This window comes from Capricornis sumatraensis, chromosome 7 (genome assembly GCF_032405125.1).
Source record: "Capricornis sumatraensis isolate serow.1 chromosome 7, serow.2, whole genome shotgun sequence".
Classification (NCBI taxonomy): Eukaryota; Metazoa; Chordata; class Mammalia; order Artiodactyla; family Bovidae; genus Capricornis; species Capricornis sumatraensis.
The window spans coordinates 74,883,096-74,900,291 of NC_091075.1; the positions used below are offsets into that span (position 1 = coordinate 74,883,096).

At 46.2% G+C, this 17,196-nt stretch overlaps 1 protein-coding gene across 1 annotated transcript; it reads right to left on the bottom strand.

Annotated features, from left to right (window-relative positions):
• Positions 1–7,647: 7,647 nt before the first annotated feature.
• Positions 7,648–15,470, bottom strand: HOPX (HOP homeobox). The gene is made up of 2 exons (XM_068975643.1): positions 15,327–15,470; positions 7,648–7,725 (listed from the first exon to the last, which is right to left on the bottom strand). The coding sequence occupies exons 1-2, from the start codon at positions 15,468–15,470 to the stop codon at positions 7,648–7,650; spliced, it is 222 nt and encodes a 73-aa protein (XP_068831744.1).
• Between the last annotated feature and the right edge of the window lie 1,726 nt (positions 15,471–17,196).

Here is a 17,196-nt window from a genome sequence, read left to right on the forward strand (position 1 = left end):
AATAAGAGATCCCCAACACTGTGACTTAATCCATATGTAAGTTTATTTCTCTACCAGTTATCATCCTGCATAGAAGTCCAGGGTTGATGTAATGACTTGGTGGTGTTGAGTACTTTGGTGATTGTTAGTTCTATGAAAAAGTGTTTCCAGTCTTCTTCCTCTGGGAATAAGGAAGGAATGTGCTTCTCTGCCTGCTTGGGGTTAGTTGTGGTCATGCAGCTTGCTTTGGCCAGTGAAATGTGACAGAGAACGAGATGTTTGGATGGCATCATCAACTCAATGGACATGAGTTTGAGCAAACTCTGGGAGATGGTGAAGGACAGGGAAGCCTGGCATGCTGCAGTCCATAGGGTCACAAAGAGTCGGACACAGCTTAGCTACTGAACAACAGCAACAATGTGAGTGAGTGTGAGGTGTGTTACCGAAGCATTTAGATGCCAACGCGAGGCTCTCGTGCTTGTTTCCCCTTTCCCTGAGATTTGTGGGCGAACTATTGACATGAAGGACAGCCATCCTGAAGAGTTTCCCTTCAGAAACTCTTGCAGAAGAGAACTGTATCAGATTTGCGGATGTGAGAAACACAGCATTGCTCTCAGGCCTCTGAGATCAGAGGTTGTTAGCACAGCTAAACCTGGCATTTCTTGACTAATCCTGAGACCCAGGGTCTTTCTCTTCTGTTGCCCTCCTGAGCCTAAAGGGTTGCAGTCATCTGCATATCTGAGACAGCTCACTACCTTGTATGGATGGCACTCAGTCGTGTCTGACTCTGTGCGATGCCATGGACTGTAGCCCCCAGGCTCCTCGGTCCATGGGATTCTCCAGGCAAGGATACTGGAATGGGTTGCTGTTTCCTACTCGAGAAGATCTTCCTGACCCAGGGATTGAAACACGTGTCTTTTGCATCTCCTGCTGGCAGGTGGATTCTTTACCACTGGGCCACCTGGGCTGCCTGCTTACTAAGATACTCACATCCTTGATCATGGGAAGTGGGAAAGAGTAACAAGAGAGCACACAACTCTTTTTAGGAGCATTACCTGGAAGTAGCACACATCACTTCATTGGTCACATCCAGTGCTTTAGTTATCTATTGCTGCATAACAAATATCCCCAAGCTTACCAGACTAAAACAACAGACCTTTATTCTATCAAACCATTCCAAGAGCAGCTTAGCTGGGTGGTTGTGGTTCTGAGGTTGCAGTTATCTAAAGGCTAGACAGGGGCTGGAGGATGCACTTTCAAGCCTACTCATAGGGTTCTTGGCAGACCTCTATCCTCACTGGCTGTTTTCAGGGGTCTCAGTTCCACATGGCAGCTGCCTTTCCCCGGAGCAACTAATCCAAGAAGCAGGGGGAGAGAGAGAAAGAGAGAGAGAAGCTGCAGTATCTTTTAGAAACTAATCTCAGAAGTGACACATCGTTTGTTTTTGTTTTTGTTTTTTTCTGGTCACACAGACCAGCCCTGGTTCAGTGTGGGAAGGGCCTATGCAAATATGTGAATACCAGGAAGCAGAGCTCGTTGGAGGCTGGCTAAAAAAATCTATCTACATGGGAAATGAGACTATTTAGTCTTTAGCTGGACAGCCATTCTCCTCAGATAAAATTACAGGAAGAAAGAGAGAAGCGCTAGTGTACACACAACCAGCTAAACAAAAACCCAACAGCAAGCACTCTTGAAAAGAGAGAGAGAGAAGGCCTAAGGGGACAACCAGCGTTCTCTGCCTCAGCTCTCCCCCTGGAGAAAGGGACATATATATACGTGCTCACACCTCTCCTGGTTCATGAACACACATTCTGTATCTTGAAAAGATTCTGTGCTTCTGTACTACGGTTCCTATGCTGTGCCTCGAGGATTCTCATCCTCAGCGTCACTATCCCCAGAAACTTGAGGCTCCCGGGCAGTGTCGAATTCCAAGGTACAAGGTTTTTTTGTTTGTTCGTTTGTTTGTTTGTTTGTTTTTAATGCAGGAGGAGAGGGAGCTTGCATCTGGAGGAAAGAGAAAGAAAATCCTTCTGCATTGCTCATCTGGAACTCCAAGGATGAGTCACATGAACTGTGAGTCAGTGAGTCATGAGTATTTCGGTAGTTGGATGCATTACATAAATTGAGATTCCAGTCCAAAGTTTCTCATATTTTTCTAAGTTTAGGTGGAAAACTCTTATAAGAAGTCACATGGAAACTTATCTTTATAGGAGTACATCCCCATGGGAGCAGTGCTCAAATATTTGTAAGATGACAGCTGATGGTGAAACTGAAGGGAGACTCTCTCTAAAACCTTCACTTCTTCATGCCTATAATTGTTCACGGAGACCACACCATCAAAGCCCCAGGCTTCATAAAACCAAGAAATCTTATTCTCCTGCCTTGTCAATATAAGCACGGCTCATGTTCCGTATCCTTGCCTGACTTCTGTGTACTCCACTACCTCCTAGTACTTCCATCATGGGAAGAGAATATGAAGTTTTAAAAATTATTTATTTATTTATCTTTTGGTTGCACTGGGTCCTTGTAGCTGCAAGCAGGCTTTCTTTAGTTGCAGCGCACACGCTTCTCATTGTAGGGGCTTCTCATTGTGGAGTGTGGGCTCTCGGCAGACGGGCTTCAGTAGTTGCAGCGCATGGGCCAGTAGTTGAGGTGCATAGGCTTAGTTGCTCCAAGGCATGTGCAATCTTTCTGGATCAGGCAAATTCTTATCCACTGTACCACCAGGGAAATCTGAGAATATGACATTTTAAAATGACTTTTCTTCTTACTGTTGTTATTGCTAGTTACTCTGGCATTGAGGTTGGGCAGGGGTACGTTTGAAACAGTTTGTTGAGGTTTTCAAATGACCCTTTAGTGGAAAGTGGAATATGTGGAACAAGATTGCTGCATGGAGATGGCCAGGGTTGAGGGAGAGCAGCCAAATGTCCACAAGAAAGTAACAAAACCCTATCTATCAAACATTTGCACTTAATTACAAAAAGTATGTATTTAATGTCCATAAATTACCTGTCAGTGGTCATCTTTTCCTTTAATATGCAAAAATAACTTTTTTCTCAAGTCCCCATCAACTGAGAATTGTCTGGTGTTCTGTCTGCTTATGTTTAGGGTTTGTTGGCCTATGTATTCCTGGCTTTCTTTTACTCTGAATTCCTGCTTCTTCTGGATTCATAGTTACTCTAGTGGCCAGGATTCCTCCTTCTATGCACTCCTCTCTTCCTTTTTTCACTCTCCCATTAGTTAGGATTCTTTTTGCTGCAAATGGCAGATACACACCAAGAAGGGGATTCACTAGTTCACAGATCTAGGAAGGCAGGGATGGAAGCGTGAACCTAGTGCTCTCTCACTCTCTGTGTCTCTCTCCTTCTAACTTTCATCACTGTCTGGCTTCATTCTCTCTCATGACATTCCCTCCCTAGCTGGGTCTATAGCTGCCTGCAACCCCAGGCCTCCACCCTCACAACTCTCTAAGCACGAGGACAGTGAAGAACTACCCCTACCATTCCAGTTGGGAAAACTCTGGTGAGGGACTTTAATTGTCCCAGCTTAGGTCCAAAGCGCGTATCTTGGTTCAGTCCCCAAGTGTGAAGGGCCGTGGCGTTGTGACTGTCTGGCCTGGGTCGTGTGTCTAACTCTGAGTAGGGCAGGGAAACGGGGATGCTATGATTAACCGCTCTACCGCATGAAGTGGAAGGTGCTCCCCAGATGTAAAGGGGTGTTATTACCCCTTCACAGGAAGACAGACATGGCCCAAGCAACTCCCGCCCTCTCCACCCCGCAAAGCATCGCCAAGGCAAGGCCATTTTGTGTAATAGCGCCATCCTCGAGGTGACGGATAACAAAGAGCAGTGGCGGAATGGTAGCCACTGTGCAGTGTTAATATAAAATGGCATTTAAAAGTCCCTGAGCCAACCCGCCAGCCTTCTGGGTCAGCGGGCAGGTTGCTGGAGCTTGTGCTCTGTCCCAGATCATGCTCCTCCGTCTCTCCCCTCAGTGCCTGAGGGCCCCAGCTAGCTGCCCACCTGAGCATCCATGGGACACAGTCCTAAGTTTCTGCTACTTTCTTGTGCACAGCCACTGAATTCTTCATTTTCTTCCCTTCTAGGCTTATGTTTTATGGCCCCCCATACTCATTAAGGTGTTTTCATAAACAAAAGAGCAAATTCTCCCTTAGGAAGAATCTTTCTAAGGATATTGTGATCTTATGATTATTAATAAGTAATATATATGTTTGCTCTTCATCTTGCTCCTGGCACACAGTTCCCAAAACCCTTGTAATTTCCTAAGTGATGAGAGCAATGGGAACGTCTTACTTTTTTTTTAATAGTATTTGGTCTTTTGCCCTCAAATAGCTCCAGTTCCTGAAGTAGCTCCAGAGTGAGAAAGGCAAAAGAAACCTCTTGTCATGAATAACAAGGACTTCCCTGGTGGCTCAGATGGTAAAGAATCTGCCTGCAATGCAGGAGACCCGGGTTCAATCTCTAGGTCAGGAAGATCCCCTGGAGAAGGAAATGGCAACCCACTCCAGTATTCTCGCTCGAGTAAGCCAATGGACAGAGTAGTCTGGCAGGCTACAGTCCATGGAGTCGCAGAGTCGGACACGGCTGAGTGAGTTTCACTTCACTTTCAACCACACCTGAGTTTAGTTATGGAGGTGATTTTTGGAAAGCCCTTAGATAACCACAGGACTGGGGACTGGTCACCAGGGGAACCAAGCAGGTGGTTAGAGAGCTGGAACTTTCAGCCCCCTCCCACCTCCCACTGCTGACCTCCAGGGAGGGGATCAGGGCTGGGGATTGAGTTTAATCATGATTAGCCAATGATTTAATCAATCACACCTACATAATGAAATCTCTGTAAAAAGCCCCTAAAGTGCAAGGTTCAGAGAGCTCCTGGCTTGGTAAAGAGGAGAAGGTGCTGGGAGAGTGGCGCACAGAGCCAGCCTGGGAGCTCCACATTCTTCCCCCAAGTCTTGCCCTCTGCATCTCTTCCATCTGACTGTTGCTGAGTTACAGCCTTTATAATAAACTGGTAATCTAGGGAGTAAACTTTTCCTGAGTTCTGTGAGCTGCTCTGGAAAATCAATCCACCCCGAGGAGAAGATCATGAAACCTCCAATTTACAGCCAGTCCATCAGAAGCACAGACCGGGCTTGCTCCGCTTGCTGAACACTAAATCAGCCTTAAGGCTGATGACATCAAGAAACGAGGGCAGTGGGTAGACCGCTGAAACACTGACAGAGAGAAACGTGGCATAGTTGTTGGTTGCTGTTGTGTGGTGGTAAAGGACTATGACAACGATATTATCAAGGAGTACTTAAAATGCAAGAAATGAACAAACAATGATCCTGACCCTAGTTAGATACATATATTAATTGAATAATTAATTTGTTAAAGGATACTCTATCTTCACTCCCCTCCAGCACCTGCCATTCGAGGATTCAACTCTTGGGCCAGATAAACACAGGAAGTGATCCTCTATCATAAACATGCTTCTCAACTCCAAGCCAAAGGCGCACTTTCTGCTCAGCTGGTTAACTCTTCTTGTTCTGGATGGCTTGTTCTTGAATCATTTCTCTGGTGTGTGGGATAGACTTCTGAGCTGGGGTTTAGACCTGGTTTAGTATCTCTCTGATTGCCTGACATGGGCTCATCTCCATGCTCTGTCTGGGTTTGCTTCGCCTACTGTAATATTAACAGTGCATATTTTCCCTGTTAGACCGTGACTATGAAAGTGCTTTGAACAGTAAAGAATGCTCTCTCTATGCAGGTGTTTATGAAGTGCACACATTCCTGTGCATCTCCCTTCTTTCCTTCCAGAACATGATGTCAGCACCGAGCCACGTGCTGACAGATGCTCCGACTACCACTGACTGGGCTGCAGAGGAGTATGCCAGACGAGGCTGTTCTGCTCAGATGCTGGTTCACTGTGTGTTGTTTAGAGAAGAAATGTTTTAAGGTAAAGGAGGAGGAAGCCCTTGCCACAGATGTTTAATGGGATCTTGTAAATATTTGTATTCCAAATAACTGTTACTGTTTCTTATTCTGAGCTCTTTATAAAGAACTGAAAAGACTGTGCCTGCATAAGAGTTCAGAAGTGGACACCAGCCTCATTCTGGGCTGGGATGGCAGATACTGCTAGTGGCCTTTCCAATATTCATCCTCCCCTTTCTTCTTCCTTACCAAGAGAACCCTAATTTTTCTTAAGGCAATATGATGCCCAATTACATATGCTCACCTTCCCAGACTCCCTTGCAATTGGGAGTGACCATGTGACCCAACTCTGGCCAATGAGATGTAGGTGCAAGTCCCTAGGTAGGGGCCTCCAGAAACTTTTAAAGGGAAGAATCTTACCTAGCATTTGCCCTTTGTTTTTTCCTTTTTTATTTAAAATGCACCCATCTTGTCTCCATGAACACAAGAGCCACATGCTAAAGATAGGAAAGTAGGAAAATAAAATGACTGCAGTTTCTTGTCACCCTCACTTGCTGATGTCTCATGTAAAAACAGTCAATTAAACAAACATATAGAAAGCCTATTTGGTTAATCCATTGTAATTAAGTTACTGTTCATGCACTCAAATATAGACCCCGCTAAGCTGTTTCATGTGCTGTGTATAACAAAAAATGGATGCAAATCGACCGTAGAGTTTTCAGATCAGTGTTGTTCAAGCTTTCGTGTGCATGTACATCACCTGGAGAGCTTGTTGAAAATGCAGATTCTGATTCAGTAGGTCTGGATTAGAGTTGAGATTCTGTACTTTTCTTTCTCACAAGCTTGCGGCTAATGCTGATGATGCCAGTCCTGGACCACACTTTGAATAGCAAGGATTAGAAAATGACAGCTCTTTTGTCAGGCTGCTCTTATGCTGAGCTATTCTGCTTTCCTTTGATATGCTTATTATTCAGTTAAAAGTCTGCAGAGGACTCAGTGCATTTTCACAAAATGTTAAGGTTTTATTTAGAACATCATTTCAGAGACAAAAAGCAGTTCATTTTGTTTAGCAAAATAAATTGACAAATGTATTTAAATAAGGGAAATTTAAGACTTTTGTGAATTTTTCCCCTTAGTTATTTGATTTTTGCCAGTTGGGATTTCTGACTTCCAGCCTGAGTGCTTTCCAAGTTAATTCAGCTATAATCCAAGGAACTGCTTTATGAAATCCACATGACTCAAAGTCCCTCTGTATTCTCACTCAATGTATTAAATGAAACACAAGGAAAATGAATTAGGGAAGTGGAATTAGAAGGAGATGCGTCTTTCTCTTGGTCATGTTATCTTTTCAACAGAAGCCTTGACCATTCCGAAATGGATGTTGACAGTAAATTGTTATTGGGAGGTGATGGTCAAAAGGAAACTTAGGTGGTTTTTAACACCATCTGTTATCATGACTCAAAAGGAAATGCCAGCCACACCATTTGCAGCCACACCTCTGCTTTACACAGAAGCTGCTGCACATAGCTTCCTATGTGCTTGCACACAGAAAGATTGTTATTATCTTCTTTAGTTATGTACATTAAAAAAAAAATACAACATTGTGTTAAATAGCAGGACAGCTAACAGTGGGACATAACAACGCTACACTGAAAAACCAAAATAGCTTGATGAAGCTGAGAAGAGAAATAGCAGATGGTCTTCATGAAGGGGAACGCCAATGCCCACCATCTCCTCAGTCTGTGACGGATCTGCACTCAGAGGGTAGGCCTTCAGACCGCCGCCACTGGGCCAGGCGCTGCTTGAACCATTTCTGGAGGAGGAAAATGTGCAAAGTTACTTGTCACATATTGAAAAATATCCATTCCCTTTCTCAAAGTAGCTTCTGTGACCCAGTTGTAAAAAAGGAAAGTAAGAACTGAGCCCATGGAGCTGGTTCTTCTCTCTGTGATACTTACTTACCTTTCTGCCTCAGGACCTTTGCACATACTATTTCCTATGCTTAAATAAAACCTTCTCACTGAAGCCTTTCCTGACCATTTTATCTAAAGCAGATTCTCTATCCCTCTCCTTAGTCTCTATTTTAATACTTGGTTACCTTCCCAGAACTTTGAATATCTGTAATGAATTCATTAACTTGTTCATTCACTTGCTTTTAGTCTATGTTTCCTTCTAAAAGATAAGAGCCATGAAAGCAGAGTCTGCATCACTATTAGCCCCTAGCATAAGGGCTTAACAGAGATTAATCAATGTTTGTTGAATGATAAAAGAAATCAAAGCATCTCCTTGTTGCCCCAGATAAACCTATACAACCGTTTTACCTCATCAGTGTGGGGTGATCCCAAGGGCCTTGGTCATCCACAGTGCTTCATTAGAATTTGTTGAATAAAATAAATGAAAAACTAAGCACTGGACAGCCTTGGGGCTCTTCTTTTGGGGGAATCTATGGAGTAGTCTGGCCCAATCTTTCTTGCTCCAGGGCCACTGAGCAGTGAGAAAAGATAGAGTAGAATTCCCAGTTTACTCAAAATCTTCTAGATTTGTGTGACCCAAATATTCATACCTCACAAAATTAACCATGGATTTAGAAAAGCCCCAGATGGGATAGTTCTAGCCATGGTACCATGTGAAGGCTAAAACATTCTTCATATGTTGTAGAATTACCTTACAACATATCAGTCAGTTCAGTTCAGTCGCTCAGTTGCTTCTGTCTCTTTTTGACCCCATGGACTGCAGCACACCAGGCTTCCCTGTCCATCACCAACTTCTGGAGCTTACTCAAACTCATGTCCATCGAGTCAGTGATGCTATCCAACCAACTCATCCTCTGTCGTCCCCTTCTCCTCCCACCTTCAATCTTTCTCAGCATCAGGGTCTTTTCTGATGAGTCAGTTTTTCACGTCAGGTGGCCAAAGTATTGCAAATGAATACTCAGGACTGATTTCATTTAGGATTGACTGGTTTGATCTCCTTGCAGTCCAAGAGACTGTCAAAAGTCTTCTCCAACACCACAGTTCAAAAGCATCAAGTACAACATAATTACACCATTGAGATTATACCACTGGAGAAAGAAATGGCAACTCATTCCAGTATTCTTGCCTGGAAAATTCCACGGACAGAGGAGCCTGGAGGGGCTATAGTCCATGGGGTCACAAAGAGTCAGACACGACTGAACATGCTTGTATATTTATACCACTGAGGGGTGGGAATTCTGCAAAGGGGAAATGAGGAGATCCATGCTGGGGAAGAGTCTGGGGTATGAAGCAGGTTGGCCAGGAGGGATCTGGATTTTTCAGAAAACAACACTGAAGAGAGAAGAGTGAAGGCATAGAAGCAGCAAGCATTGATCTACACGGGAGACGATGAGTAGAAGGCTCTATGGGAGGGACGGAACCTCTAGGCTTTATTCTCCTGTGCTTCCCAACCTTCCACATAACATGGCACACTTTCTCTACCTCAATGCTTGAGTAGGTAACCACTGGCGGCTCTGTAGTCCTGGGCCCTGCCAACAGGAAGCTCTATTCTAATCAACTGGCTCTGAGAACTTGAGGACGTTAGAACACCAGTCAGCTCAACTATAAGTGAAGAGGGAAGCTTAGGGAGTTTCTATTGTCCTGGTTAGGGTTTCTAACATTTACCTATTCCTAGGACTTCCCTGGGAGTCTGGTGGTTAAGAATCCACCTTGCAATGCATGGCATGCAGATTCAATCCCTGGTCAGGGAACTAAGATCCCTCATGCCTGGGAGCAACTGAGCTCAGGCACCGCAACTAGAGGGTCTGTGCATTGCAACTAAGCCCCAATACAGCCAAATAAATGAGCAAATATTAAAAGATAAAATAAACTTTCAATGTATCTATTCTAGGGGCCAATAGATGAGGGGACAGAAAGGAAGCAGAGAGAAAGAACACAGCTGTGGGATGGATGCCAGACCTGGGATGTGCTGATGAAGATGGTGTGGAGATTGTGTGGTGACACCTAGACGTCTCTGACTTAGCACAGCCTCCCAACAAACAGGGTGGGCTCCAGGGCCACACTCGGGAAGACCTCATCTCTACAGAGATCTAGGGAATCAAAGGGCACTTCAGCATACACCCCAGATGAGAAGAAAGGGCAAGGACCACAGGGGAAGGAGTGCTTCTGTGTCTCAAGGCCTGAGAGCTAGGAAGTGAGGAAACAGGATGGTCTAGGGTCTGCACCAAGGCTCAGCTGGCTGAACAGCAAGGGACCACGCCTATACTTCGCCCTAACTGTTCAACAGAGTTTACACACTGAAGTCCGTTACACAGCCACTGAGATCTGTGGTCTTATACACCTTTGTACTGTTGATGCGGCAGCAGAGAAAAGAATTGAAAACCAGTGGCAGCAGATTGCTCTTAGGGAAACCTTCTCTTAGGGGTTGCTTTCTGGATGCAGTATTTCGCTCTTAGGGGTCTCCCTCCTTAAGGAGAATAGAGAACTCATGTGTTTTTGGTAGCTTTAACCAATGTTCTGGGCTTCCCTGGTGGCACAGATGGTAAAGAATCTGCCTGCAGTGCTGGAGACCCGGGTTCAATCCCTGGGTGGGGAAAATCCCCTAGAGAAGGCAATGGCTATACACTCCAGTACTCTTGCCTGGAAGACTCCATGGGCAGAGAAGCTTGGTGGGCTGCAGTCCACAGGTTCAAAAGGAGTCAGACACAACTGAGTGACTAACACTTCACACTTCAGCCAATGTTCTGCTGCTAAAGATGGGCATATTTGCTTCGGGGATCCACGTGTGTATTTAGCTAACTCTGGAATCTGGGGTGAGAGCAGCATGGTTCCAGTTTCATTAATGAGGTGCCTCTGCAGGGATTTTGAGGCTACAAGGTCTGATTCAACAGAATTTCCAGTTACTAGAGCTGAATAAACGGCAGAGTTTTACAGACCAACTAATTAAAACTTGGAGGGAGAAAGGCTCATTTTCTATCAGGATTCATTTAGGACAAAATGATTGAGCTGGACTCATTCAGAAGAGCCAATTCTTACATGAGTAATGAAGCAGAATATTAATATACAGTTACTGAAAATAACTTCAGCAATGACCACATTTGTGAATCGGTGAGTTGGCATCCGAATGCTTAATAAATTGAACCCTAGCATTGGGGAATGGGGGGAGGCTCAAGAAAAGCTCAGCTATTTTTGAGTGACTGAACTGAACTGAACTGACTTTCTGAAGATATATATTTTAAATCACACACATGTATAATAATTTAGCAAACCAGCTGCTCTCCAACAAAAACCGTTAAACACCTTGCTTGCTTTTTTTCCCCTTCAGAGCAGAATCTTATCACATCTCACTCATGTCGAGACTAATTTTCCACCTGGCTTTTCTCCTTCTCTTCTTTGTTTTGGTCGGTCATCCCCTGGGAAAGACATTCATCCCTTTCTTGCTTATAAATGGATGCCCTCATTAGCCTCACCCATTGATGGAGATTTATTTACTCCAAGGGGACAGATGATAATTAGACCCTGTGATGTGGAGGGGTTGAGGCAAAATAACACTGTTCCTGTCCTTTTCTCCAGTAACTAACATTTCATTCTTTTTAGGAAGAGACCTTTAGAGGTCTTTTTCCACTGATGAAACATCTAACAACTAAAACCAGGGTTCTGGGAAGAATCCCAGGATGTTAAGAGGAGATAAAAATTCTGGAAACCAATCTAAGAACCAATGCCAACTACACTGGGGTTGAATCAGTGACAATAGAAAATGGCAGATCATCCTAACCTCCCAAGGGGCTGATGAGAGCTTTCCCAGCCCCTTCTCACACTGACTTCAAAATAACAAAAGACACAGGGGTTGAGATTCTATAAAGTTTATCTAATTTAAATATAAGGGAAATCTAATTACTGTCATGAGAAAAAAATCCATTCTGGGACTGAAGCTGAAGCTCCAATACTTTGGCATTCTGATGCAAAGAACTGACTCATTAGAAAAGACCCTGATGTTGGGAAAGATTGAAGGCAGAAGGAGAAGGGCACAGCAGAGGATGAGATGGTTGGACAGCATCATGGACTCGATGGACAGGAGTTTGCTCAAACTTTGGGACCTAGTGAAGGACAGGGAAGCCTGGTGTGCTGCAGTGCACAGGGTCGCAAAGAGTTAGACATGGCTGGACAACAAGGATCCCAGCAAAAGCACCTTAAAAAGTTATTTACATTAGAGCATCCTTCACCTCATGCTGGGTTCCTGTTGGTGTCCCCTTCAAGTAGAGAACACTGTCCTACAGTGGGACAGTTACAAAGGGGTCAAAGTCCCCAGTCAGGGAACAGTTTAACCTTTTAGTCCCTCTTACTTTTGCCAAAGTATCAGCAGTGTGAATCAGCTTGAGTAAACTGTTAATATCTCACAGTAGCATAGCATGCTTATTTTTCTTTTCCTAGTATTCCTTGTTCTAGGAAAAAGAATATGAATCCAATTCTGGAGGTGGGTGGTATTAGGCATAAAGAGAGCAAGCATGTGAAATAAATATTATCTTGGCTTTGACAACCTTTTCTTATGGAAAAAGGTAACATTAATAAAGAAAAGAAACAGAGAAAGCATTGACAGCAGACACTGCTTGTATGCAGGCTGGGCACACCCTGGTCTCCAGCAGTTATTTATAGGGTCCCTCCAGGGAAACCATTCCCACCCACCAGTCCACGTTGGGGGTGGAACCGCTGGCAAGGAGTTAAGGGGATGGTGGGTTGGTGGGGAGGATGGGAAGTTGGAAGATGAGATCCAATCTGATAAGAGAGGACAGAGGGTCACCTAGAAAGCCTCTTCCTCTGAAATTGCTCAATTTCTTCTCTCTCTGAGCTCTGGGGTCTCAGATGCTTCCTTGTAGTTGGTGCTGGAAGACAGAGGGGTAAAGCCGAGCTGTGGCAATGTCGGGGAGGAAGAAGGTGTTGGCCCTGTGGCAGGAAAAGGAAGCAAAGGGCCCTGCTATGAGGCTGACTCATCCCCGCAAAGGCTCACTTCAGAGCTGGGTCGACCATTTGCCCATTTGAGGGTGGGAGAAGAGGTGAGATGGGAGAAGGGATGCCTGAGACGGTGGAGGAACCTGCTATGCAGGGGTCTGAACTGGCTGACCTTGATTACAGAAGGGTGCCCTCTCTTTCTTCCTGCCTCAAACCTGATTTCAGTGCAATTCTCTCATATAAGGTGTATCCGGAGGAAAGACTGAATGTGGCCTGAGATGACTGTCATTGATGGTATAGTTTTTTTTTTTTTTAGGAAGAAAGAGAACATAAATTGAATCTTCAGTCCTTTCCTCCCATCCCATCCAGTTGTTTCCATTTCTTTTCTGTGGAGACAAAACAGCATGGTGTTTAAGCATCCAGGCCAGGGGGCCAGACTGCCAGGGCACAGATCCCAGCTCTGCCACCTCCTAGCTGTGGCCTTAAGCAAATTATTTAACCTTTCTGTAAATCAATTCCCTTATCTGTGCAATGGGGTCAAAAGCACCTACTTCACAGCATTGTTGTGGAAAATAAAGGATTTAATACTTGGAGAATACCTGGAACAATAGGTGGCAAGTATTATCTCTCATAAAGGTCAACGTAATCTTTCTGCTTTACGGGTAAGGGAATGACAGTAACTTGCCAAGGGAGAATCTGACTCAGATGATAAAGAATCTGCCTGTAATGTGGGAGACTCAGGTTCAATCCCTGGGTGGGGAAGATCCCCTGGAGAAGGGAATGGTGACCCACTCCAGTATTCTTGTCTGGAAAATCCCACAGACAGAGCAGCTTGGACATAACTAAGTGACTAACACTTTCACAGAGCCCACAGTGAATCCACAGCTTTCTTTTTAAGAAGTTGAGTTACTGTCTCTGTGACCACTCCTCTTTTCTAAATATAGCGTGGGATTTTAAATGACAAAAGTTCAGCAGGCTGCCTCCTGGGGAAAGAGGGGGTGGTTCACAGAAACTTGAGCTGTTAGACTTGGGTTACACTAAATCACTAAATTACCTTCTATTAAGTTCTGGTTCTGGTTAGCCAGACAGCTGTTTCCTTCTCTAAAAAGATATGTTTGACTTTCTGTTTGACCTAGAAATGGGAGGATCTCCTACAGGCAAATTCTTCAAAAGTGTTAGTCGCTCAGTCGTGTCCGACTCTTTGCAACCCCATGGACTGTAGCCCACCACGTTCAAAGGCTTAGTTAGTAAAAATCATTTTGGACTTGGGATCCAAGATGTATCTTGGGGTCTTGATTCTAGGATCCATTGAAGCACCCATTATAAGCTCTTAAGCTTCATCTAAGAATGATTTATTGTGAGGAAAGAACAAAATGTCTGATGCCCTGGTCTATAAAATGGCAAGATTAAGAAAGTCTCTGTTTTAGACTTCTGATGAGTGGTGTGAAGTGCTTTGGGTTCCCATGGGAGAGATGCTAGAGGAGTTCCAAGTGATATTATCAGGCATAACTAATTGTCTTTCCATGACCAAAGGGAAAATAGAAGTCAGAGTTTAGGCAGGGGTTAAAAAAAAAAAAGTCGGTTGAAGGAGCCAGTACTCCTTCAAGCCAGCTCCTAGTGGTTAAAATCCTGGGCAGTGTTGCATTCTCTGTCCTAAACGATTTTCAGGATAGTACAGAAGCTTTTAAAATAGATAAATAAATCAATGCACTTACAGTGACATCTTTCCTCACTCCCTTCAGTTGTAATGTTAGATGTCTACCTTGTCAGAAAACTCCAGAAAAAGACGATCCTAGATTTCCTAGGGCCGCGGAATTTTTAAAAATCGGAACCAAATCTCCCTGACTCCCTTCAATTTTAGCTCTGCAGCTGAGCGGAAGCTGCAGCGAGATGTGGTGGAAAGAGGATGCCTAACGACCTGTGCCATCATGACAATTCCCTCCCTCTGAACCTGTTTCCTCGTTTACCAACCCCGAGGACTAAATTTATAGCTTATCACTAGGATCTCGTCCAGCTCTGACATTCCCGCTGGGAACAGATTTGTGGACGCTGGGCTCAGTGGGTGCACACCGCACCTCTCCGGAAGATTTCGCTCGGAGCCCAAAGGGGAAACTAAACCCGGGAAAGCGAGACAAAAGTGGGCCCATTGACGCGGCTCCCAGCCCGGCGGGAGGAGAGAGTGCTTTCTCTGGCTGTAGGGGAGAGAGGAAAATCAAACAGACAGGAAGGCGGGCGTGGGGTTTCTAAGCAGCTCCTGCGGGAGCCACTCGGCTGGGGTGCAGGGCAGACCCGGCGCGGGTGGAGCCGAGAAGCAGGGATGCTGCTGTGGAAGCGATGCAGGTCTGGGCTCCCGGGGTGCGGGCAGAAACGCTGATAGATCCGGGGGAAGAGGGCCAGGCGGGAGCCGAGGGTGAGGGAGGCCCTCACCTTCTCGAGATCGAGGCTGTCCCGAGGGGCGGGAGTGTGGGCGCGCGGGGCGCGCGCCGGGGCTCACCTGGGTCTCCTCCTCTGAAAGGCCTGCCTCCGCCGCGATCAGGCACAGCGTGGTGGGGTCCGGGTGCTTGTTGACCTTGTTGAAGTTGTACTCCAGGATCTCCACCTGGTCCTCAGTGGGGCCGCTCGCGGTCTCGGTCGACATGGTCCCGGCACGGCTGCTGGAGAGGGAGAAGCGGCGGTGATGAGCGAGGCCGTGGGCAGAGCGCAGGGAGGAACGGCGATCCGGGGCGCCCTCAGCCCACCGGGCTGTCCCCGCCCGCGGTGGCACGGCGCGCGGGTGTCCCGCGCTGCAGGCTGTGCCGGGAGCCTGCGCGGGGCCCTTCCGGGGGCCCGCCTAGGGGATCCCCCCGTAGACCTGCGCGTCCTTGGGCCTCCCTCCTGACCCCAATTTTGACAACAGGTTTCCCCGGGGGCCCCGCTCTAAGGCAGTGGGAGGAGGAGACGGCCGCGCTCTCCCCGCCTTGAGGCTTTAAGGAAGGAGTGGAGGAAGAGCGGCGGTGATTTTGGAAAAACCGCCTTCAAACGCTTCCTCCGGGCAAAGGGAGCTGCCCTGGGGACAGTCCTGACGGCTCGCTAGGCTGGCAGCCTGGTTCCACGGCGGGACGCCTCACCCTTGCAAGCCCTGCTGCCTCTAAAGCGGTTTAGCACTTTGCAGCCTCTCCAGGGAGGGCGGTGCACCCCACACCTCCTTCAGAGAAATGACCCAGAGGACAGAAGTTACTTTTCATAGTTGGGGAAATGGGGGCGGCGCTTTTAATCTCTGCCTTTTACAGAGGTGGAGATAGGTCCGCAGCGCTTCACCCCTGCACTTCCCAGGGCCAGGGACTGAGAAGCAGGAGAAATTTCCACCTGAGGGCTTGTGTGAGTCACCCTGCAATCTGCAACCTCCTTCATCCCTCTACCCCAGGTTTTTCGAACTAAAGCTGTGAGTAGGAATCTTCCTGTCAACCGGCTCTTCATGGCCCAGCGTGGCCTGGACATGGTTCCGGCAGGGTGCAGTAGAGTCCACTTCACCATGAGCCTCTCTAGATGAGGATTTCCAAGACAGAGCCCAAATCCAGCTGAGAACGATCTACAGCAACTGTCTTTTTAATCCGACATCCCCTGTGATTGCATTAAAAATAACTGCAAAGTCAAGAGAACAGGTCTTTGACCAGCTTCAGGGTCTTTTATATTTCCTTACTTTAGAGCCAAACAGTGCTCTAGCAGGGGCTTCTCAGGTGACATTAATGGTGAAGAACCACCTGCCAATACCGGAGACTTAGAGATGCCGGTTCAATCCCTGGTCCAGGGAAGATCCCCTGGAGGAGGGCATGGCAACCCACTCAAGTATTCTTGTCTGGAGAATCCCAGGGACAGAGGAGCCTGGTAGGCTGCAGTCCATGCGGTCGCAAAGTCGGACACAACTCCAGCAATAGCATGCACGTATGGATTGTTCTAGCAAATTTGAGGCAACATGACTTCCTGCTGCATATCTCATACCTAAGTAGCCTCTGAAATGGGGCTAAAAAATGGCAGATGTGCACCCATCCCCTTCCCCCAGTTTAAAATGTATTGAGATATAGGAAGTTAGAGTGTTCAAGTTCTTGGCTGAGGACTTGGGACAGACAGGTCAGGACTTGCCATCTCTGACAGTAAAAGATAAGCACATGTGTGGGAAACACCTTGGTTTGTTGTTTTAACAAAGAATTGCAAAATCAGCCAGCACAATCCTGAGTGGATTTTGATGTAGTTTGTACCTGGGGATGAGCCACACTCCACTGACCTGACTGCATAATGTCCCCGAGGCTGATAAACTTTTATATTGGGACCTGCATCCTGGGCTCCCTAAATGTTTTTCGCTCTCCTCTTGGTCACTTGAAGAGGGT